Source organism: Diorhabda sublineata, chromosome 2 (assembly GCF_026230105.1).
Source record: "Diorhabda sublineata isolate icDioSubl1.1 chromosome 2, icDioSubl1.1, whole genome shotgun sequence".
NCBI classification, from domain to species: Eukaryota; Metazoa; Arthropoda; class Insecta; order Coleoptera; family Chrysomelidae; genus Diorhabda; species Diorhabda sublineata.
The window spans coordinates 39,551,586-39,576,224 of NC_079475.1; the positions used below are offsets into that span (position 1 = coordinate 39,551,586).

General features: G+C 31.0%; 4 protein-coding genes across 9 annotated transcripts in view; 3 read left to right on the top strand and 1 right to left on the bottom strand.

Moving 5' to 3' along the window:
• LOC130452921 (neuroglobin-like) overlaps positions 1–5,566 on the top strand; it is an 87,802-nt gene extending 82,236 nt beyond the window's left edge. Inside the window, exon 4 of the mRNA XM_056792449.1 lies at positions 504–5,566. Coding sequence (XP_056648427.1) covers positions 504–659 — 156 coding nt within the window. The 3' untranslated portion in view covers positions 660–5,566. The remainder of the gene's footprint in view (positions 1–503) is intronic.
• Positions 5,567–6,592: 1,026 nt separating this feature from the next.
• LOC130452924 (gastrula zinc finger protein XlCGF26.1-like) lies at positions 6,593–9,721 on the top strand. Its single transcript, XM_056792455.1, has 3 exons — positions 6,593–6,806; positions 6,859–7,651; positions 9,129–9,721. Exons 1-3 carry the CDS (start codon positions 6,705–6,707, stop codon positions 9,395–9,397), a joined length of 1,164 nt encoding a protein of 387 aa, XP_056648433.1. The 5' UTR covers positions 6,593–6,704; the 3' UTR covers positions 9,398–9,721.
• Positions 9,722–10,416: 695 nt separating this feature from the next.
• Positions 10,417–15,750, bottom strand: LOC130452926 (5'-AMP-activated protein kinase subunit beta-1). Of its 4 annotated transcripts, none has more exons than XM_056792460.1 (5): positions 15,602–15,750; positions 12,487–12,684; positions 11,910–12,199; positions 11,689–11,853; positions 10,417–10,722 (listed from the first exon to the last, which is right to left on the bottom strand). In XM_056792460.1, exons 1-5 carry the CDS (start codon positions 15,624–15,626, stop codon positions 10,576–10,578), a joined length of 825 nt encoding a protein of 274 aa, XP_056648438.1. In that variant the 5' UTR covers positions 15,627–15,750; the 3' UTR covers positions 10,417–10,575. The 4 variants fall into 4 exon arrangements, with proteins under 4 accessions (XP_056648438.1, XP_056648436.1, XP_056648437.1 ...); XM_056792458.1 differs by having other exon boundaries at positions 11,910–12,226; positions 15,602–15,703; XM_056792459.1 differs by lacking the exon at positions 15,602–15,750 and adding an exon at positions 13,182–13,299.
• LOC130452923 (serine hydrolase-like protein) lies at positions 12,913–24,636 on the top strand. Of its 3 annotated transcripts, none has more exons than XM_056792452.1 (4): positions 12,913–13,205; positions 20,739–21,404; positions 23,692–24,301; positions 24,390–24,636. In XM_056792452.1, exons 1-4 carry the CDS (start codon positions 13,130–13,132, stop codon positions 24,622–24,624), a joined length of 1,587 nt encoding a protein of 528 aa, XP_056648430.1. In that variant the 5' UTR covers positions 12,913–13,129; the 3' UTR covers positions 24,625–24,636. The 3 variants fall into 3 exon arrangements, with proteins under 3 accessions (XP_056648430.1, XP_056648432.1, XP_056648431.1); XM_056792453.1 differs by lacking the exon at positions 12,913–13,205 and adding an exon at positions 14,596–15,339; XM_056792454.1 differs by lacking the exons at positions 20,739–21,404; positions 23,692–24,301; positions 24,390–24,636 and adding an exon at positions 17,091–17,984.
• The last annotated feature ends 3 nt before the right edge of the window (positions 24,637–24,639 follow it).

Consider the following 24,639-nt stretch of genomic DNA (forward strand, 5'->3'; position numbering starts at 1 on the left):
TGGAGTAGGCCCTGATATAGCGGAATAGCTCTTCTGCAGGGCTGGGGTTGTGGGTTGTGTTTATCTAACTATTTCTGAGGAGAGATTTTGGCAAGAAGAAAACGAAGCTTATAAGGAAAAACGACTCTTTTCGATTTAGTTTTTTATTATTTTTGAGGGATTGTAAAAATTATTTTGTGGTTTTTTGAATATTTTGTGTTTTTTTTGTTTATTTTAAATTTAAAAGGGGGTGAGCGGGTATAGCTGCGGTTGCATTATTCGCTATAGTTAGCTGATAAACCGATTCACCAGGCTGCAGAGAAACCGCTGAAAACCTGCAACACCGACGATTCTAAGACGATACGACATTTCTGAGATTTCATTCAAATGAGTCTTAACACACGAATATTTAAATCAACGATAATATTCCACAAAGTGTGTAAATAGAAATGTTAACCTATGAATTTAACATTATTTGTAATGTTTCTTTTTAATAATCGAACTGATGGGTTATTCTTTTTCAGAAAATCGAGAAACCTTTCCTGGAAGCTGTAGAATTAACGTTAGGAGATAGATACACCCAAAACGTAGAAAGTATATACAAAATAACAATAAAATTCATAATAGAAACATTGATAAAAGGTTATGATAACGCCAATAACGCAAACGCACCTACGTGAAGATCTTCAGACTGAAAATAAAAAAGTTAAATGTGTACTGCTAAAAATACCAATTTGATTTTTATATATAGAACCAAATATATCCAATTAATCCGAAAAATAGAATTTGGGCAATGATTTCCCGGATATATAAACATTCTTTTATAAAATGTACAATTACTTTCAAAATTTATTCATATAACGATTTCTAAAAACATTATATTTGTATCAAAATCCACATGTTATTATCTAGGTTAAGTTTGATGTTTCTACCCACAGATTCAATTATACTAGACAGGGCATTCGATGAAATTCGTTAGAACGAGATACAAAGCAGTTTAAGGTATAGTTATCTCTTATTTTTTTACACATAATTCCGAATCTTGTGATTTTTTTTCTTCTCTTCTAACTTTAGTCCCTTTTTGTAAATATGATACCGATGACTGGTATTAGTGGATGGCTGTGTATCCCATGTGAAATCGGCAATAGAATAAGAAGTAGAAAAGATTTTTTTTCTATACCAACTTGTCAAATGAATTGGATCACTCTAAATTAAATAAATTTAAAGAAAATTGAACTATAATTATTATTTTTGATTGTTTTGTATCAAGAATTGTCAAAATTTCTACGATTTTGGATATTTTTGGAATTAATTTATTAGATCTTAGTTAAATTTCGTATTCTTTTAAATCAATAACTCATATACGTATAATCATACTCCGGGAATGAGTTGTTCAAAAATGTGTTACCTATGAACCAAAACCCACCCTTGAGTGTATCATGTAAATATTTGTGTGTATGTATTTGACGTAAGAATTAGAAATGATAGTGTACTAGTTGAAAGAAAAATGAATCAATATTATAAAACAAATCCTCGAATAATTAACTTTAAAAATGGAGGTTTTCACTATGGTTTTTTTAGGTTAATTATTATTTAGTTTGTAGTTCATTATTTCTAGACTGTATAATTTTAGTATGACCAGTATTTCATGACATCGCTTCCAATTCCATAATTACGTAGTTAGTGACGTAATATTTAAACTACGAATTGAGTGTCCTTATAACTAAATTGAAATTACACCTCTGATTTAGATTAGAACGTTTTTTTTTTGATAGACTAAAGGTCTTAAATAGAAAATTCCTAAACAGCTTGAAAATCGACTTTTTGATAAATATATTATCGTCATCTGGGCAGTACACAAGTAAAAATAACCGAAACAACACAGACGAACTTTTAAAAAGTCCTAGCTTGATTCCAAAGCCATTCATATCTAAATAGTACCTAGTACTTCATATTGAATTCCTCTGCTCTTATTATGTGAAAATCCAACGATTTTTTTACGCTTTTTATACAATTTTTGTGAAAAATACATAAAACATCAAATTAATTCTAAAAAGAACTAATTTTAGCAATAAATACTTGTTCAATCCAAAAATTCGCTAAAAATAACACAGTAAAAAAAGCTCACCCTAAAGTTGTTTATATCGTTGTCTCTTTTTACGATTTAATGTCAATGTCAATGTCAATGTCAATTTAAAGAAACTGCTACGTATGTCTTTTAGTTGATCTTGTAGAGAAGACAATCGATCTAATGTTGTTATTTTTGATTTCTATTGATAGAAGAAGACAGTACGTAGAAAATATGTGTTTGATAAATCGTAGATTGAGTCACGTGATGGAAGAACTTCACCGTTTCTACTAGAGTATTCTTTCCCTTTTCTTACTTAGCGTTTGTTAAAATTTTTATCTCTTTTTATTCGAGGATCTGTTTACAGATACTGCTTCTTGTAGATTAACATTAGTACTTATGTCAATTGTCTAAATGTAAGATAGAAAATAACTAAATATATCGCAAAAAAATAATACCATCTGTTTGAACATTTTAAAACTTCTGAGTATATAAATACAGACTTTTTATAAATGGATACTTATTTTGAATTAAAAATCAATTTGATTCTATGATGAGTTACACCTAAATGCCAGAGATAATGACGTGGCGGAGGTTTTCGTCGACCGGAATTTCCAGTTTGGTAAATATTTAGAAGATGGGCTTCACCCCAACCTTACTCCAAAAATTGTTTGCTGCACTTCTGATCCTTTCAGAGGATAAAATAGGTTATGTTAAGGTGGGGGTAATATTTTTCAACATAATTTCAGTTTACTGTTTTATGATTTGTTTATATATAAATAAAAAGTTATTTTATTCATTATATGAATTATCAACAATTACATTACATGACTACCTATAATAATAAATGGAAGAAATACATAAATATTTCATTTCATAAGCTTCCAACGATTGACTTAACCTAATCTAACCTAACCTAACCTAACCTCTAGATGACAGCGTATTCCGATATGATTGGATACTTATTGGTATTCAATATGCATATGATAATGAGTGTTATGATGGAAAATATGTGTCTCCCCCACCCTTAAAGTACTTTCGCAGCACTAAAAAACAACCCTATAGGTATATACGAAGTTTATTTCCAATTAAAAACATCGTGGCGCTTTCCGCCGTTTATTACGTACCCACCCCTTGCTTCGCCAATTATAAGAGAGAAACAGATTTAGTTGTAAACCCAACGTTGCAGAGACATTTAAAATTTCGAAAGTTTATTCTAATAAAATGAAATAATTATTCGCGGCAGCGGATTTTTGAATGATTAGCATATAAATGAGAACGAACTCGAAAAGTATAAAAAGTTTGATGCATAGAAATTTGTTCAATAATAAAATTCATCTATGATAGATGGGTAATTATTTTTTGTACAGACTGTAATAAAACATTCATTTATTCATTTTTCTTCCAACGCAGCTGAATAATATTAATAATATGTATGTTTACAATGATAAAACAGATATTATTTTGTAATAATAGATTTAGACTAAATTATTCCGCTTAGTTCTACCTCTATTATTATTGAAGTACTCCATCAAAATCAACTGAGATCTGTTTTTAATGTATGTAATGATATTTTAACTAGTATTAAAAATTATACCATCAATTGTTGGTTAGATATATTTCAGATACATTTACATACATTTATACAAAATCAACAAGCTTCAACTTCATTTTCAACTAAAAAAATACCAAAGGTAAAATGATTCCACTTAAAAGTAAATAAATTGATCAAAAATAATTATATGAAAAGCAATCGTCAATAGCAATGAGTCAAAAGATAATTATCGAAATGATTTTCACCATGTTTCTTATAAATAGTTAATCACTACCACGTATAAAACTAAGTATATGTTTTGAATCTCATAAATAAAAAGAAACGACTACGTTTCTTTCATTTATTTCTGAATCCGCAGAAATACATACTTAAAATATTTATTCCTTCTATTTCTATATTGTTAATGAACTATTTTGTTAAACAGATCGAATTTACTAACATTTAGAGAAACTTTGAAATACCTCCTGTATATATATATTTATGTAAGACGCTACGTATTATTAGATAACCGATCCGATCGTTAAAATTACAAAAATTAACATTAAATTAGATATACAAAAATATCTTCACAATCTGTGAGCTACAAACAATTTTCGTTCAATTATTTCACTGTGATTTTATAACACTTCCTATACCTGAACGGAAGTTCCTTGAACCCCCTAACGTCTAACGAAATTAGGTTAGGAATTTATTATGTCAAAGGGCTGACATCTCATTCCTTATTCTTGTAGTAACTCGATCAAAAGTTATTTGGCTAAGTGATTTAAAGGAAGAGGCCAAACAGAAAAAGAAATAATTTGATATTCTAGTGACGACGTATGATCACAATTTGGGCATAATTTAATTGAATCATACTTGGAATAAAAACTAACCCACACGCACTTAGTCCTGTTGCTGTACATTTTCCAAGTTCTTTTTTTCATTTTAAATTCATTAATATCGGACTGAACAGGGTATAATGATCATTAGATAGGTATTTAATATAATTTCAAAGTATTGGAGACTACATCTTTTATTCCTACATTTTAATTTTTTATCGTCGATTTGACAGTGAAAAAACATCGTTAATTAATAATAAACAGATCTCATTTAATTTTGAGACATTTTTTTATATAAATGAGAATATTTCTATCGATAAATAACCAAACATTGCTCCTATAATGATAATGAATTATATTGCACTAGATTTTGATCTGTGTATCGTCATTAATTAGAATTATTTTCATAAATTTGTAACATATATGCAGAACTAATATAATAATCATTCTTAATTTTCATTTACTGAAATATTTTTTTCTTGTATAATTATGTTGACATTTTATTCTAGAAACATTTGTTTGACCTCCGTATAAAAGTACCTATTCAGCTTGTCGCCTTTAATATATTTGTACGTCACATTACATTTAATCAATCATATTTCGTGAGTTGTCATTCAAAGAGTGGTTTTGAATGTTGTTTAACATTTTGATATTTTATTACAGTTTCGTTATCTTTTGTGAGAATTATTAGAAAAGTTAATTAAGACAACTACATATAACATAACCTCACTATGGGAGTTAATAAAAGCTGAACCATTATTTAAGGAGAACCATTACATGTGCATGTCGTTTCATTTTTAAATAGTAATTGAAGTGTGATTATTCTATATTTTAGATGAATGTACCTAGTATTGAAAAAGTTCGTTTTTATAAAAATTATTCAATCAATTTTTACATATTTTTGAGTAAATTAAATACTCAAGAAACTATTTAAACTTGTTTTAATTTGAATAGTGAATATATTGATGTTTAATATGTTTTCCTGGCGAACTTCAATAAATGTTAATTGTATAAAATGTAAATTTACGTTATATGAATATATGTACAATTACAAGTTAAATATAGTTATAATATTTTATATTTGTAATAATTGTATTATTTGTTAGAATTAAATTTAATTGGAAATATATGATTGTTTTCATCAAATGATTCTTTCTTACTATTTTAATGATTTGGGAAACGAAATGATACACAAAGACTCCAATAAAATATTTATTCTTTGCCACTCAATTTTTAACTAATATGAGAACTCAATCTTCACTAGACCAATGATTTCTAAGACTAATCACGCACGTACAATAAGCATAATGTATGTTTCAAATCTGTCTAGAATGGCTAGAACAGCATATTAACACTATGTGTACGTTCCACACGTTATAGACCATGATAGCTGAAATTCCTATTCCACTTATCCTTAAGTATTGGTGCAACGCGCATCTTGACTGTTGTAGCCTTGCATTATGGTGACTTCAATATATATTTCGCGTAAAATTTAATTCGACAGCTAGGTCAAATTGTAATAACTTGCATTTTATAAGGGGCCCTGTTAAACTTAACCTCAAAAAACAAAAAACTGGTGCAAAGACGCATGTGCAGGAACTGTTCGCAAAGTCGTTGGGAAAGTTTATTGGGAATGGAGCAATATTATGTCGAAGTGCGTGCCACTTCACCCATGAATTGCATTAGAAATGTTCCTTTATGATAGCGTTTTCAATCAAACTGATAGCAGTTCCACGGCAACGCCATCGAAATTGAAAAAATGACGTTTGTAGAAGAATTTAAGTTGGCGATTCTGTAGATTCCTGATTGTTCGAATCACAACCGGTTTTAGTAAGTATTTTTTTGACATATGCTCCAACTATTGTGTATATTGTAAATACATATTATCCATTGTTGCTTACGATTTAGTTTCTTTATTTAAATGTAAGAATAGTTTCTGTGAGGACTAAGCTACAAATGGATAGCGAACTTTCTAAATCGCCACCAAAAATAATTGTCTAGTACTAGGTTGATAGGTTTTTTCAGTTTGTAGTTCATTATTTACAAATGGTATAATTTTATTATAATTAGTATCTATTGTAGTGATTTCTTCTGTTTTGATTGTGGTTTATAAAAATGTTTCTCCTATTTTAAGCTCTGAACGCAGCCAAACGTCAGACTATTGTCAATGTCATAACTCATCTGATATCTGTCAAATTAATAAACAGTTTTGAATATAAAGTTGTTTATTTTTCAAAACGATGTTTAATTAATGCGAAAATAGATAAAACGTATTAATTATAAAATGAATGATATTTGTCGAACTTGCTTAAGCAGTTCCAATCTTTCCCCAATGGAAAATTATGAAAGTCTAACCGAAAAAATTGAAGCGATATCTACTGTTAAAGTAAGAAATATATAAAAATGTATTCGAAATAATGAACTTTATTGGATTTTAGGTAGTATTAGATGCCCCAAATTTCCCCACAGTAGTATGTGATGAATGCGTTAATAAGATAAATATTTTCTATTGTTTTCAAAAAGTTATTATAAATAGTGATAAGGTGCTTAAACAAAAATGTGCTAGCATTCTAAATCAAAGTGTTGATAAAAAAAATAGTTCAAAAATAAGTAAAAGTGTTAATTGTGATAAGTCTGATAATAAGAAAACTACAATAAAAAAAATCAAAAGTAGTCCAATATGTACATCAAAGTTAGAAGATATTAAAATTGAAACTGAGCAAGATATAAGTAGCTTCAATGGAATAATTAATAAGGAAGAAGTGTTTATCGAAGAAAAACCTGATAAAGAAGACACTTGTGTATCTTTAAAAGATAAAAAGCTAAAATGTAAAAGTTGTATGCTAGATTTTACTACAAAATCAGAATTACTGGCTCATAGGAAAACTTTTCATAGAACATTTAAAAAAGAAAAATCTCTCTATTGTAATGACTGCAACATAACATTTACCTCCCAAGCGAAATTGTTAAATCATAAAAGGAACACCCACACTGCACCTGGTATATGCAATATTTGCGGAATGATAGTAAGAGCAGATAATTTAAAAAAACATGTGCAGAGGCACTCTGAAGAACCTGCAAACTGTAATATATGTTTGAAAGTTTTGAAAAATTCAGAGTCATTAAGAGGCCATTTATTGATACACAAAGATACTTTATATGGATGTCAAGAGTGTAATAGAACATTCAAATTGAAATCAGAATATAACAGACACTTGAAAAAACATACTGGTAAGTGTATAAACTCATATTAAAGGGTAACTTTTTCTCCAATTCTTCATGTACCTGAAGTTCAAAATGAAAATAAAAACAAATTATTTTTAGTAGACCTCATAATAATTTTCTTTTTTGTTATCATAAGTTTTCAAAGATATTTGAAATTAATTATTTTACAGCTTGTTTAGGTAACATTTTAGAGAATTTTTGGTTATTTGTAGTAAAAAGTATATAGTTATAAAGACCTCCTTGGTATTCCTTTTCCTAACAAATAAATAATTTGTGGTATTTTTCAAAATTTCACATTCGAATAAGTTTCCTGCTCAAAATACTTGATAAATTGAGGTTTTTTCTTGGTATCTGAACTGGAACTGGACCAGTGCAGGCCAGTTCATGAGTGTAAAAAATTAGTTCATCAGATACAAAGAATGATATAGTGCAGAGAGCAATGGAGCATGTGTTGATTATTGTATTTGAGGTTATTTGATGTGATTCAGGCCTTGTATTATTAACAATAATGGAAAACGATTTAGTACTTTTTGATACTTTGATACTTCGTCCGATGACAAAGATGTAGTGCCAATGTTTCCAGATTACACTGTCTTGCAGTGCATGGCTGAACTGACTACTAGACCCAGTGCAAGCAGTACAGTGAACTGGGTGAACTAGTTCTCCTGTACTGATTAATAGTGCAAACACATCACAGAAGTACCAACGGAATTTATATAGGAACGAAATATCTCTAAAATCTGTTTTATTTAAGAAAGACTTTGTGTCCGTTAGATCCCAGGGTTATACACAAGGGTTAATATATAGAGAAGCAACAATCTTTAAGTTCAACATAATAAGAATCCACAGGGATTGCAGTGAGAATCAACTAAACCAGAAGTGCTTAATCAATATATTGAAAAAATGCGAAGTTCTAGGTTATGTTCATGAAAAGGTTTTTGATAAATATGAAAAAAAAGTTTTTTTACGTTTATTTTTTCATATTTTCTGATAAATTTGGATTTCAAAATATGATTTAACTATTTCAACCAACACCAATCGTTTTATTGTATTTGAAAAAAAAACTATTATAAGGGCTTATGTATTTTCATTTGTTCATTAGTAAAATATTAAAAGGTATGAAAACAAGCCACGAATAAGAAAAATATGAGAATTAACTATTTTATTAAATTCTTTGTAATATTGTTTTGCTCAAGCTATTGAAAGTTTATAAATTTCTATTAGATTTAATCTTTTCCAACTTCTCTCCCATTATTTTTCACCAGCTTAATTTATCAATAAGACTTTTTATAGTTACCTTAACTTAATTATTAAGAAAAAACTACGACACAGACTTGAAAAATAGAAATGGAAATATCTAAAATGTCCACCGAAACAAAATCATAAGAACATGTTATCAAAATATAACTCTCATATGGAGCACTCCCAACTTAGTTGCTTCTCATCAACTATTCATAATTTAATATAAAAATATTTTTTGTAGATCCAAATATTCGTAAAAAAATGTGTAAGATATGTGGGAAGTATGTACGAGACATCCACAGACACCTTTTAACACATTCTGGAGAACGACCTTTCCTCTGCCCTTACTGTAACAAAGGTTTGAAAAGTTCTTATGCCCTTAAATTACATATACGTCAACATACCAACGAAAAACCGTTTACATGCGAATTCTGCAATAAAGCATTCGCTCAGAAGATATCGCTATTGGCACATTTGAAATCGAAAGCACATACAGAGGAAAAAAAGTGAATTTTGAATTTATAAGCTGCGGTTTTTCTAATAATCTTGTCGTTTTTAAATTAATTGCAATAGTTTTGGTTTAACTTTCAAGTTGATGAAAAGGTACCCGGGTATCCATTTCAGTTTTGCTGAACCAGTTTATTAATTTTTTATCAAGAGAGTTTTATGACCGCCCGGATCCCCAAAATTGAAGTAGTTTGCCAATCTTCGTCATATCAAAGTTGATACCTCCTTAGTTCAATAACCAGGTACCCGGGTGCCCACTGAAGTTATAATGTATAAAGATTGGTTTTATGCAGATTGGAGAGACTGTTCATTAAAGTATTGAGGTAATTTGCTTTTTAAATAAATAATTATACCCTTGATAATGATGGTATTAGTGATCACAGGTTGACGTATTGTGAGGTTAACCTACCAGTTAAAAAGAATCCTCAGAAATATGTAACATTTCGGGATTTCAAAAAATTTTGACGACAAATTTCCCTATGGAAAAGAAGTGAACTTCTGTACTTTCCATCTTTACTTTGTTTCCACGACCTTCACTCGATTTCCCTGTCTGACCATTAAGTGGATATGAATTTTCAGCATCATATATCCACTTTGATTTCATATTTAGCTAGTTTAGATGGAATATACCGAGTAAATTTAATTCCACCACGTTATGGATAAAGTTGCTCCTCTATTGTCAAGTATTCTGTTGGATCCTTCATCATGACAATGCGCTCAATCATCGTGACAGACCACCCGCCTTATTCACCTGATTTAGCTCCTTGTGACTTCTTTTTGTTCCCGAAATGCAAAATAGTGTTTCGGAGGTGGTAATTGGATGCTATCAAGACAACTGAGCAGCATCACAACTGAAAATTTTCAGTTCAATAGTTTTAAAGATGTAGAAAGTTCGGAAAATCGCGAAAAATAATATGGGGCTATAATATGGATAATCGTAGGAATTAGGAGTAAAAAGAATAAATAAATTCATAGCAGACTGAATTAAAAGCAACAGGGATAAAAAAAGTAACAGAATATAATTCAAAGTAATCTTTTATTATTAATACTTATGGAGCAGAATGATAATATACAAAAAAAAATCAACAAAGCCTAGTATCCATTGAAATAAAATTTCCCTAAAAAAATTCAGATACTAATTAAAAATATAATCTACATATATACAAAATAATTTAAAATTCTTATATAGGTTTGTATAATAATGTGGTGACGTATTTTTTCCTGTACCTATGCGTAGCGCTAAGTACCATGACGCCATCTTTTATAGAAAGAGCATACAGATGATTTAACATAACGTGATTCGGTTCTGGCAGTAAAGTTGGCTCGCACTAAAAATTTCAACAAATTATTCCCTCTTCATTAAACTCAATTTTATACTTTCATCACTGGTAACACCTTTTTCGAAGTATGACATATTTATTTAATAACAATCAAAAATATTTTGTTGACTTAAAGGCTATAATGAAAAAAAAAAACGTCGCATATGTCCTGATGAGATATCACCAGTGAGAAGATCTCCTAGCCACCTCATTTTAGGTCTGTTGGCCAGTTTCTCTTAGTATTCTATTGTCTATACTTTGTACCAATGGTTGGAGCATGGGATTAACTTGTAATTCCAGTTTTTGGTAATGCATTTGACTTATCTGTTATATTGTTTCTTGTACTATTGCAATTAGAAGGTCTACGTGTATCATGTGGTGTGAAACATACCAGAAATCATCGACAATTGCTCGCAGAATCTTATATTGTACCCTTTGTATAATGGTTATACTCGATCTGCTGGCACAGCCCTATAGTTCTATGCCTTAATTTCAGATTGGAATAATGAACAAGGTAACAGGTTTGAAAATGATTTGAAGTAAATTTCTTAACAAAAGAAAGAAATTCATTGATACTAATCATAGTTACACAGAAATTCTACATATGGCAAGCACCACTCTAAAGGATCAAAGAATTCAGTTTTCATACTGAGGATTATTCACTTGAAGATGTATTACAAGGAGTTCCCAAGAAAAACACCATTACACTCTCCCAAAGGATGATGCAATGAGCACATTTAGACCTTATTTATTCCACTAGATCATTATTCATTTCTCCAATAAATATGAGTTTTAAATAGAGAGATTTTAAATAGCCTCCCAGAAGTTCTGATTTTTTTCTATAAGGTTGCCTTAGGGGAATATAGCACAAAGGAGTAAATCTGTGGGAGTGCCTGTTAAGTACTGATTGATACAAAGAACAGAAGTAAAGAAAATACAGTCATGATCACAATAACTAATCCACAATATACTTACTGAGAGTGGTGTATCTTTGTTAAGAATAACTTGAAGAAGATGAGGTGGCAAAATAGGTGGTCCGGTCGTTTTTTCCCAAGGCTTATTCGCCGGAATATCTTGTCCAAATTCTTTTTGAGAATCATCTTTAGCATTTTCGCTATCTTTAGCCAATGCTTGAAATACCTAAAACAACATTTTTCATACAATTTCGTCGAGTGTTGAAATTTATTATAAACAACCTCAAAGTCTGATTGTTTCACAACAATAAGATTATTTTTGACACCACCGTTATCTTCTACAATTTTATTAGCTGGATCATTTTTCCACTCTCCATCTACAAAGAACTTGTACTGATGTTCTCCTTCAGGTAAGTCAATTATAGCGACGAAATCTCCGTAGCTTTTTACCATAGGTATTGTTTCCCAATTTGAAAAAGTACCACAAATGCAGACATCTTTACCACCCCCTTCCCAACGAAATACTGTAGGTGTTTTAGATGCATTTCGCACTGGTTGAGTCCCCTCAGAAACTAAAATAAGGTTTTTTGATTCTATTACTATAAAAAATTATATTAATAAACTTTTAAATCACAGGAAATACTATAAAATCAGCAATAACAATATATTTAACCTTGAAAATCATTTAGTTCGATATAAACACTTTTTTTCTAATTACTAACTAGTGATTAATCTATTTTTGTACTTTATAATTATTGTTAGTATCTAAGAAATGAATTTTGATCAAAATAAAAAGACAAAAACTTCATCATATGATTATATCATATATTTTAAATAGATTAAATATAAAAGATAATACCTGTGTTGGCCCTAGGTCGAGGTAGATCATAACTTAGGGCTGGCTTAGTAAAATAAGGCTCCTCTTCATCCTGTGAACCTTGAATTTGCAATTTGTTTTCAGGCTTTTTGTCAAAGATAAAAGCTTGTCCTTCTTTAGTTGGTGACGCTGGGGCTGCATCGCCCAATTTTTGTCTCTCTCGTGTAGCTCCGCTACTTCCTGCATTACCCATTTTGATATAATTAAAACATATTTTGTGATTCAAACCTCACTCACAAGTCTCAAACTTTGACAAGGTGACAGATAAATGACGTTCAAATTTTTAGGCGAATATTCGTGTTCAAAGTATATTTAAAGGGTAGTATGTTGCAAATAGGGTAATATAAAAATATATAGGCACTCAAAAATATAATTTACTATTGATTACTTACATTTTATATAGTTTCGGAATTTTAAATATATCAATTGGTTATTTGATCCGAATCAACATTTGACATAAGTTATTTTTTGAGAGTGGTACTTATACCTCAAAAGCAAAACGTGATTTGAAGGATTTTCTATCTAGTCAAATTATTTATATTTGAACCTTAGACCGATTCCAAGTTTAGATATGTGTATAATTATTTGTAATAATTGAATATTATCGTTAAATTATTAACACAAAATGACAAGTAACTGTAGTACTAATACTAAACAAATAGGAGAAATCGAAATACCTGTTCCTTGGGGATATGTAGCAGGTAACATTTTATTTTTCTACATTTTCAACCGATTATCACTTGAGAAAAATTTTTATGAACACAGTACAATAATAACAGATACAATTATCTACTAACAGCAATTAATAACATATAGAATATTGATAAGTTGGGTCAATAACTGGTAAACAATTAAGTAGATATATTTATTAAAACTCGTAAACATGCAAGGTGCATGATAAATTTGACTAAGTTTTCCACTTTTAAATTATATTATTTAAAATGACCTTGTTTATTGAAGATTCAATTTCACGATCTTCTGAATTAGTAATTCTGTTAATTTCTAATTTGTTATAGTTTTTTGGGTCTGTATCTTTAGAAGTGGAATATAAAGCCTCATTCATTTTAATTCTTTTATCTTCGATCATTGGACTTCTACTATTTTAGATCTCTAGGTCTTGGTGTACTTCTTGATAAGAAGTCAAGATTTGATGAAAAGCTGTCTCTGCTAATAAAATTACGATTCCTTTCTTTTTAACTCGTAGTTACATCTAATTTTTAATATAATATTTTAAATAATTTTATAGTTTTACACACTTTTCAGTATCTACTTGAAATTATTTAACATATATACAAAATCTATACAATTATTTTATTTAATCTCTTTCATTTTAATTGTTAATAGAAAAATAAATAAATTCTCGCCAGTATAATTGTTCTTTCAATTTAAAAATTTATACTGAAAAAATATTGTGGAAGATGACTTTCGAATTTACGTTCAAGTTGAAATTTAATTAATTTTTTATGGTTTACTATTACCAAAAAAATATTTGTGATAAAAATTTAATGATAATTTACATTTCTGTAGTGGGAGTGGAATTACAGAGATAAAGTTTTTTGGCCTTGGAAGCAAATTTGTATAATCCATATTTTTATTAAAAATACTTTTGCACATAGGAATGTATAAAGTTTTGAATTTGTCACTGGAGACTGTGATATGGAATACAATATCGAAAATGTCACTGTTTGAGGGTTTTAATGCATAATCGTCAGGGTTGAAATACAGACAAGCGAATATTTTATCGCTTACAAACATTGCTTTAAGGGAGTTTTGTCTTACAAAAACTTACATCACTTTTTCCTAATATATTAATTATCATTAATATTTCTTTCATTTGAACTTTTACAATAATTTACATTTAAATATTGTTTTAAAGGCTCATAACGGTAGTTCTTTATGTGAGGTTATGTCACTTTATTTTATGTATGTTTTGAGGAACACTTATTTTTAACTATATATAACAAATGGAAATGCTTTGTTCGCGGCAGATTTATGAACATCTAAAATCATTATTATTATAATATTAGCCGAAGGTTTATTCTTGATATTTTCAAGTATAAAGTCAACTACCACGTTTTTTATTTCTAATACAAGTACCCACGTAGAAAACCAAATAGATAAGAGGTTAGTTCACAAAAATGCCAAATAGGATGAATGCACATGCGCCGGATTAAAAATCCTTATCAATGTGAAGATACATTGAATGTATTCAGAACACGTTTCGGAATTAGGAATCTGTGCTCCACGAACACAGGGTTGGTTCTAGTAGTATGTTCCAATTATATTTCGAACGCACTATGCATGACACGTAGCCGCTGGAACATCAACTGTAACACATTTTGGAAAAAAATAATATTCATCTGCATTATCGGCTTAATCTTCATCTTAAAAATAATTTTACAACCTGCTAAAGCATGAAAAACGATTTAAAATAGTTATTGGAAAGTTTAATTTGTTCCTGGAGCGTAAAACTTTTTGTTCATTATTTGAATTTTATACACGAAATTTTCATATCGCGCATGATCAAGTAGTTATAGCCAGTCTCCTGGAACAAACCTATAAAAATTTTAATCCTGAACATGATTCATTAGCACCGCGAACGCACATTTTCAAACTTATGTATCTAATGACAGAAAATGTTCAGGATATCTACCGCGAACAAAGCTGCTATTGGGTATTGTGTTGAAACTACTAAACAATGACGGTTGTTGAAGTGATAATTAGTTATTTTCTGTTGTTTTAAACTTATACTAATGGGAATTTTGCTTTTGCATTATTCTACGAGTGTTATTCGAAAAGTTTCAATTTGATATCTATGGTAAATGATTTATTAAGGTAAGTTACTAAAATACCAATTTTTAAATGGTGGAGGTGACAATAAATAAGACATCTGTGGAAGAGTTGTTAAGTTATAGGTTGTAAGCTAATAATAAACAAACTAACAGCCACAAGTTTATAATTTAGAACATGGTTTTGCTGGGAATTACGTTCAAGTTAAAACTTAGTGAAGTACAGGCAACTAATATTTGTAAAAACAAATTATTTGACAGTAAACATGGTTCTTAAGAAGATTAATAATAGGAAAAATTAACTTTACCTGACATATACCTCCATACAATCATATTGTAACATGTTTTTCACAACAGAATCAAGTTAAAATAAAAAAAAAACTTAAAATTGCATTAATAATAAAGTTTATATATCTTGAAAGTTGGTTAATTGTTAAATAAACAGAATATACTTTGTTGTTTATATTAGCATGATTCTAACATTAAAAAACAGTTGAATACTAGTAACAAACAATATACGAGGTATTTATTTTTTTATACTACGGTTATAGATTGTATAGAATAACTAATAAAATAACAGGAGTTGTAAATTCGATTTTTGTATGGGAACAATTTCAATTTGTATGCATAAACATATGATTGATGTCTAAAATCTTATAAACAAAAGCAATAATAGGGATATACACTACCGGTCAAAAGTTTTTGACCACTACATTCCATTCAATTTCATAATAAGACACTTTCTTATCTTTCATATTGCCCAGTGAGACATCTTTTTGTGAAGACATATTGAAATCATATCAAGAAACATCTTGAATTTATTAGAATACGAGGATGGTCCCAGAAGTACCTGGCCCATCAGAGAAAACAAAAATTTTGGAAAAAAAATCACCTCAAAATAGCCCCTTCATTGTTGGAAAAACGATGATCACCCAGCCATTTTTCAAGTTTGGTAACAGGAAATAATCTGACGGAGCTAAATCTGGCGAATAGGGTTCATGGGGTAGCAATTCAGACTTTAGTTCATTAATTTTGGCCATTGCAATAACAACACATTCTTCTTAGCTAAATGCGGCCGTTTTTGCTTGATTTCTTCGCTTGAATGTTGCAATAAGTTCACATAATAATCGTCGTTTATAGTTTTTCTTTTTTGAAGATAGTCAATGAAAATTATCCCACGCGCATCCCAAAAAAACCGAAACCATAACCTTGTCTGCAGATAGAACAGTCTTTGAATTTTGTTCCGCACTTTTTGAAATATCCACTATGTCTGCTAGCTCGCGCACTTTCAGTTGAAGATCGTGCAGTACCGCTTTGTGGATTTTCTTCAACATTTCTGGAGTCGTCACCTCATTTAGTCGACCACTGCGATGCTGGTCTTCGGTACGGCTTTGTTCAAAATCTGCAACCCAATATTTTCTTGTTGTGGAGCAGTCCCATTCAGAGTAGAATCTAATGCAGCTTTTATATTGGTTGGGCTGAAGCCTTTCAATCAATGACCAATTTTTTCCATATTTACAAAAACGTTCATTATTGATGGCTACCAAACAACTTCTAAATAACGTGGCGTCTTCAAACTTGAAACATATACTGTATCGATCGTGTACTTTCTGATACAGTGGTATTTTCCAAACAACTACCGCCATCTCTAGGTCAGGCCGGGTATTTCAGCGACCATCTTCGTAAGTAAGATATTTTTGATGGTTAATGCAACTTTCGAGGTTTTCGTATGATGAGGTAGTTCAGATTTTAGTAATATAAGGTCGTATTAGCTATTTTATGCTTGTATGTTTTCAGCTAAAACATGGGGCAAAGAATCAGATCCTCTGATATTGTGCCTTCATGGCATCATGGATAACGCTGGAAGCTTTGACAAACTAATACCTTTACTTCCTTCCAGCTACTATTATGTTTGTATCGATTTACCAGGACATGGAAGGTCGTCTCAATTTCCACCCCATCTACCTCTTCAAACCATCAATTTCCTTTTGGTATATAAAGAAGCGAGTAGATACTTTAAAAGGAAATTTATCATTATGGGACACAGTTATGGAGGAAAATTGGGCTTTTTCTATGCTCAGATGTATCCGGAATTTGTAGATAAACTTATTTTGCTGGAGTCAACGAACTTCTACCCGGTTTCAAGTGATAACTATATAAAATATTTAAACGATAAAACTAACAGTTATTTTAAAATCAACGATATTTTGAAATCCAAAAAACCACCTAAGTATACCCTAGAAGAAGCTTTGGATAGAGTACAAAATAATAGAAGTTTCAAGCCTGTTGAACGAGATGTTGCAGAAGCTTTGTTAGCGAGAGCTATAGAGCCGGTGGGAGCCCGCGTTAAATTTACCTTGGATCAAAGAATAAAAAATTTTATTGATCCTCTAAGGGATCATCGATATATGAGAGATTGCACGGAGGCTTGTCCGATAAAATGTCCCGCACTTATAATATTGGGAAAAGAAAGTACTCACCACAAAAAAATTATGGGACCTTTTATAAAATTGTTAGAGGCATGGAAAAATGTTGTCTTGGTAGTAGTTGAAGGCGGTCATGATGTGCATAATGAATACCCAGAACGTATTGCATTTTATATAAATAAATTTTTATTAAAAAATATTGCTAAATTGTAGTATACCGAAAAAAATGTTATTTTTCGTAATAAAACTTGTTTTTATGTCAAAAGCATCAACTTTTTGTGGTTATAAACCTCTAAAATTATAACTTCCCTTATGATATCAAGATTATTCAAGACTTATTACGACTCCCTTACCTCTTAATCTTTTTTTTTTGCCCAGATGTGGGGTGGAAGCTAATACCTTCCTCACAACGGGCGGGTGCAAATGCTGTGAGTTTGTGACTCTCGCCCACTAAACCACCCTCCTCAATCCTCGGGAGTGTCGTACGCCGGGAGGATAACAAATTGTCATTGCATCAGCGTACAACACTTAATCCTTTGGATTTTTGAGCTGTTTCTTAGCCTCACTCCTCTCCACCAGTCCGTCAAGACGGCACAAGAAAGTTACTGAGCCACTCCACCAACTTCAAGGTCTTACAGCTCCCAGGAGTGGTACCTCTTGATCTACTTAAACCGTTAGTATAAAAAAGTATCTTGCAAAGAAACATATTTGCAATTGAAAAAAATCTTTTTTGGTTACTGTAAACTAGTTTATGACGTGACAATTTTCTTAGTTGTGTCATTAATACCAAAGTTGGGTAAGATTAGGTTGGTTCGGAAGCAGAATAAATTTTTTATTCGTGTTAAATGCCACTACATTACTTGAGAAGTTAACTGCGATTTGCGTTCGTTTAGAGCACTAACTTTTAAACTCGAACTAGAATCAGCTACAACAACGGTTTTACATACATTTTTTGAAACTAGGGTAGCGAGGACCCTTAGATATGTCACTCTATGGCCGCCAGGTCGACGTTGGGATCAAGGGATGCGCAATCCAGTTAACGGTGCCAAATTGTGTTTACTTAATAATAATAGTTATTATTGTGGAGTTCGAATTCAGTTCGTGTTGTCTTGGTATTATTTAGAATGAAATAGTGAGATGAAAAGTTTTTCACAAAAAGACATTAACGAATGAAATTTAAAACAACATAATAATGGGAATATAAACATAAAGAACTAAAGAAATAAAATGGTTTAACGGCACATCGCAGCTACAGATTTAATTCGTCGTTTGTACGAAGATGGTCGCTGAATTAATAAGCCTGACCTAGAGATGGCGGTAGCTGCTTGGAAAATACCACTGTATTAGAAAGTACACAATCCATTTATTGAATGATTTGAAGTTTGAAGACGCCATGTTGTTTAGTATTTGTTTGGCAGCTATCAATAGTGAACGTTTTCAGTGAATTTGTAAACATGGAAAAATTGGTCATCGGTATGTGATAAAATACTAAAGGCGGTAGCCCAACCAATATAAAAGTTGAACCAGATTCGACTTTAAGTTAGACTGTTCCTTTGTTTATCAACAGTAAAATATTTGGTCAGAGTTTGAACGAAGCCATACGACCTGCAAATACCAATATCGCAGTGGTCGATCAAATGAGGTGACGATTCTATAAAGGTTGAAGAAAATCCACAAAGCGATCGTCGAATGAAAGTGCTTGAGACAGCACACAGTAGCCATTTCAAAAAATAGACATGAGAAATCTGTGCGCAAAAAAAGTACCGCGTTTGTCCACAATGGAACCAAAACAGCGTCGTGAAGAGTTTTTTCATAGAAATAAAGCCGAGTTTTTGCACCGTTTCATAACCATAGATAAAACATGGATCCGTCACTTCACACCCGAAACAAAAAAATTAACCGAATATGGAAAACCGGCTCCAAAGACCGTTCCACCCGCAGGCAAGGCATATATCTCAAAAAGAACTATTGGAACATGCGTTTTGAGCATTGCGCACATATGTCGTTGGTTGAGCGCTCAAATTTTACAATTGGAAAGCAACTTTTTGCGCAAAATAACCCGAAATTTTATGAAGTTCGAACACAATAAGTTCGTCGCGAGGTTGAACGAGTGCGCTCAAACTTCAATTTCTTCAGTTTCTATACTATAAAAATTTAATCCATTATTTTGTAATTTATTTATGGGCAGCAGTGGCCGATATGCAAGCATTAATAATATTATACTTTTTACGTAGTTAAAAACATGCGCAAACAAGCTGAGCTGATCGGTTTACCAAAATATTTCAACTTAATCTTTGAGTGCAATCTTTTGTACATGAAATATATAAATCTAGAGAAAAATCTTTTGGTTTAGCAACCAATCGAATGTCCGTAAGATCAGTTGAGCGACTTGAATTAAATTTACGTTCGCGCCCGTGCTGACGATTACGTTCAAGGTCGCATTGGGAACTGTTTATTAAGTTTTCAACTGTCATTTGTCATTTGTCACTCAATATTTTTCCTATACATATCATATGCATGGTATAATTGAGGAAAATAGATTTTTAAATGTTATTTCTATCCTAGAAGTCTGTTTTCATTGGCTAGGCGATGGAACGCGAGCGTTCGTGCTTATAAATACCAAATAAACCAAAATTAATTTACACCCTTCAGTATTAATTATAAAATGATTAATTATGTGTATAAGGGCGTCAGCGCGGGCGTAAAAGTTCACAAATTCTCCTTTAAATCTGTGGTAAATTTGTTGTTACATTATTGCAATGGAAGTAGATGAAGTACCCTGCAGAAGAATTAGTTGTGGCAGTGGAAAGTCCCTGCACATGCAGTATTTTGTGAAGCAGTCTTTAGTGATTAACGTTTATTTTTGTTTTATCTGATTCGTAATTGTTAAGTGAAGTTACTATAAATAATAATTGGAAATAAAACATACGTTATTTTAAATGAAATTTGTTTCTATTTAAACTGGTTTCTTCTCAAATACTATTGTATAGAAATGTATTGTATTTGTGTTCTTTTCCAGCAAAAACATGGGGTGATGAATCGGATCCAATAATACTGTGCGTTCATGGAATCATGGACAACGCTGGAAGTTTTGATAGATTGATACCAATGCTACCACCTTCGTTTTACTACGTCTGTATCGATTTACCAGGACATGGGAAATCTTCTCATTTTCCATCTCATCTCCCAATTCACACATTAAACTTCATTTTAGTATATAAACAAGTGTCGATATACTTTAAAAAGAAGTTAATCATTTTGGGGCACAGTTATGGAGGACAGTTGGGTTTTGTTTATGCCCAAATGTATCCCCAATGCGTAGAGAAACTTATTATGTTGGATACAGTGACTATATACCCAGTACCAATCAAAATTTTCGTTGATTATTTGGTTGATAGATTAGAGAACTATTTTAAAATTGGTGATAATTTGAAAAACAAACAGCCACCTACTTATACACTAGAACAGGCTTTAAATAAAGTCCAACATGGTAGAAATTATAGTAGTATAAAACGGGAAACCGCCGAGGTTTTATTAAAAAGGGCAATAGAACCAGAAGGAGATCGTTTTAAATTCACTTTGGATCAGAGGATGAAAAATTTCGTAAATCCCTTGAGAGACCACCGGTATAATATGGAATCTATGAATACTTTTCCAGTCAAATGCCCCATACTAATGATTTTAGGTAATCAAAACGGGTTTCAGTTGAAAATAATGGATCCTATTATAAAATTTTTGAAAAAATGGAAAAATGTTGATGTGAAAATAGTCGATGGTAATCACGACGTTCACAATGATTATCCAGAAAAAGTGGTATCTTATATAAACAATTTTCTGTTGTTGAAAAAAGGAAAATTATAAAAAATATAGTTACTAATTATTTATATAAAGATAAATAATAAAAATGTTGCGGAAAAATAATTTCTAGATGATATTTATCACAACCCTTATCACAATAATGAATCAGATGAAACAAACATGAATGTCGATTACTAGTTTGAGGTTATGTCAAGGGCGTACCCAGGTCGTTTAAAAAAAATGTGTTATTGAATTGATGTATTGAAATACATCATTTTTATTGAGTTTGGTGTTTCATTTATTCGTTACGAAATAGTATCTGCCATACCACAGCTCAAATCCTAGGAACGCCACTGGATTATATCAAAACTTTGGTATGGAGTATGTTCCATTCAACACCCACGATATTCGCGGAATTTTCAAATCTCAAAGCAAAAAATATGTGAAACTTTCATTATTTGATGCGGCAGTTTAATAAATAATTATTGAAATTCACTATTAAGACCTATAACATCCCAAATAAGTCATGTGACTGACACACAGATGGCGCTGCTATTGTCAAATCCATATGACGTTTATGAAGTACCAACTTGTGTCAAATGACATTTCATTTCGATTATTCAGAAAAAAGTGACAGCCAATTAAATGAAGCTACTTTCGTTATTTTCAAAACAATTTCGTGTGTTAATTTATTGAGTGTTATTCATCGAAAAAAACATTTTGTTATTGGTATGCTAAATTAGAACGTGGTCGTACAAACACCGATGATGGTGAACGTTCTGGTCATCCAATTGAAGTGGGTTACTCCAGAAAACATCAAAGCTGAGACTTTAAAGATATCAGAAGTCAGTGTGTTTACAATTATGCATGAATGTTAGACCATGAGAAAGATTTTTTCAAAGTGGGTGCCGCGTTTACTCACAGTCGATCAAAAACAAAAACGTATTGATGATTCAGAGCAGTGTTTGGTCATGTTTACACGGAATAAATCAGATTTCTTGCGTCGATATTTGACAATAGATGGAACACGAATCAAAACGATCATCATCTGAGTGAACAACAGCCGGTAAACCACCTCTAAAGGCGCAAAAGTCTACTGGAAGAGTTGTAGCTTCAGTATTTTGGAATGCGCTTGGAATATTGTTCATGGGCCATCTCCAAAAGAAAGAGATAATCAATAGCCAAAACTACATAAAGTTGATGGATCGTCTGAATGCAAAAATTAAGGAAAAACGGCCTCAATGCCAAAGTTTCACCAAGACAATGCAACCAATTCACAAGTGGATAGCAAATATAGTTAAATTAAACGAATTACACTTCGAATTGCTTCCTCGTCCACCATAAAGACCAGATCTGGCCCCGGTAACTACTGGCTATTCACTGATCTAAAAAAAATGCTCCCCGATATTCCAAATTAAGCAATAAAGGTGTAGAAGTATAGGCCCTGGGAAATTATTTAATGTTGATATGTATGACTCTAAAAAATCAGAAATTTATGAATAAATAATTAAAAAAAATGATGTTGCTGGATGAAATTATTTATTTATTGTTCGAGATTTATTATTTCACAAATAATAACATTTTTTAGGGGGAATTTCTATTAGTTGTGGGGATTTTAGGGATTTCTGATTAGGGCTTTGGGGAGATAAATTTTTGACAGTTGGGAATACTGTCCAAATAACGTAACCAGGCATCGAAAATACCTGCTGACGTTCATAGATTATATTTTTATATACTTTTTAAATTGATTAGAGTGTATAATCGAAAGGGCAATATCAAAGTGGTTTTTTAATAATGTATGATCCCTGTATCATCAAATATTTTCAAAATAAAATTGTTATAGTCCATTCACACAATGTAGTACAGATTTATGTATATAATTATGTTCATAACCTTATTTTTTTTCAAATTTTTTTCAAATGTCAAATATATTTATATTTTTGTGCTACATCGCGCACTTTTTTTATCAATAAATCATAAAATAAATGAAATAAAAAAGACAAAAAGCTATGTAATGTGTAAACGTCACTAGCAATCGATTCAGTTACATTGTTTTGAATCGATTTTTAACAAAATCGATTATCAATCTCGAAATAGTTGATTATTAGAAATAGATTATTAAATTTAATTATGATCATTCACCCCACGTTTTGATTGACTCTTATATCTTTTAGCTAAAACATGGGGAGAACCAGAAGACCCTCTAGTTCTCTGTTTCCACGGTATTATGGACAACGCTGGTACTTTCAATCGATTAATGCCCTATTTACCCAATACGTTTTATTACGTTGGTATAGATTTACCGGGTCATGGTAAATCTTCCCATTTCCCACCACACGTTCCCATTCACGTGTTTAATTTCTTACTAACGTACAAACGTATAAGCGAACATTTCAAGAGGAAATTTATTATATTAGGCCATAGTTTTGGAGCTCAAATTGGATATATTTTTGCTCAGTTGTATCCAGAAAAAGTTAAAAAACTGATTATGTTGGACTCAATAACAGTATTTCCACAAACAGCGTTAAATTTTGCAACGTACCTTAGGGATAAAACTAATTTTTATATTCAAATTGAAAAGAAAATAACCAACGGTGTTCCACCTAGTTATACAAAGGAAGAAGCTCTGCACAGATTGCATACTGGTAGAAGTTACGCTCCAATCAAATTAGAAGGAGCTGTAGCTTTGCTAGAAAGATCTATAAATGAAATCGATGATGGAAAATATATATTTACATTAGATCAAAGAATAAAAAATACCATTGTACCTCTAAGGAATTTAAGGTAAGAAATTTTAATCGTGAAATTGTCTCAAAAAAGTTGTTCGTTCCAAAAATTAACTTGTATCAAATTGGATAACTGTAATTTTCAGAAATGTTGCAGAGGCAATCGAATATTATCCAGTACGTTGTCCGTTGCTTATAATCTTAGCAACAGAATCTACTTCTCAACAAATTTATTTCAGTTCAATACTACAGTTATTAAAAAGACAGAAAAACGTGCGAATTAAGTATGCCGAAGGAAACCATGACGTCCACAATGACTATCCAGAAAGAGTTGCACCATTAATCAATAAGTTTTTGTTGTATAAATCTAATAAACTGTAAATTATGAACCAATCA

Excerpts from the sequence above, each read along its gene's own strand:
- LOC130452924 (XM_056792455.1), top strand. The coding sequence starts at position 6,705 with ATGAATGATATTTGTCGAACTTGCTTAAGCAGTTCCAATCTTTCCCCA. Across the intron at positions 6,807-6,858 it reads AAGCGATATCTACTGTTAAA|GTAGTATTAGATGCCCCAAA; the intron begins GTAAGAAATATA and ends ATTGGATTTTAG. Across the intron at positions 7,652-9,128 it reads ACACTTGAAAAAACATACTG|ATCCAAATATTCGTAAAAAA; the intron begins GTAAGTGTATAA and ends TATTTTTTGTAG.
- LOC130452923 (XM_056792452.1), top strand. The coding sequence starts at position 13,130 with ATGACAAGTAACTGTAGTACTAATACTAAACAAATAGGAGAAATCGAA. Across the intron at positions 13,206-20,738 it reads TCCTTGGGGATATGTAGCAG|CAAAAACATGGGGTGATGAA; the intron begins GTAACATTTTAT and ends GTTCTTTTCCAG. Across the intron at positions 24,302-24,389 it reads GTACCTCTAAGGAATTTAAG|AAATGTTGCAGAGGCAATCG; the intron begins GTAAGAAATTTT and ends TGTAATTTTCAG.
- LOC130452926 (XM_056792457.1), bottom strand. The coding sequence starts at position 13,212 with ATGTTACCTGCTACATATCCCCAAGGAACAG. Across the intron at positions 11,854-11,909 it reads TGAAACAATCAGACTTTGAG|GTATTTCAAGCATTGGCTAA; the intron begins GTTGTTTATAAT and ends ATGTTGTTTTAG. Across the intron at positions 10,723-11,688 it reads ACAAAGATACACCACTCTCA|TGCGAGCCAACTTTACTGCC; the intron begins GTAAGTATATTG and ends TGAAATTTTTAG.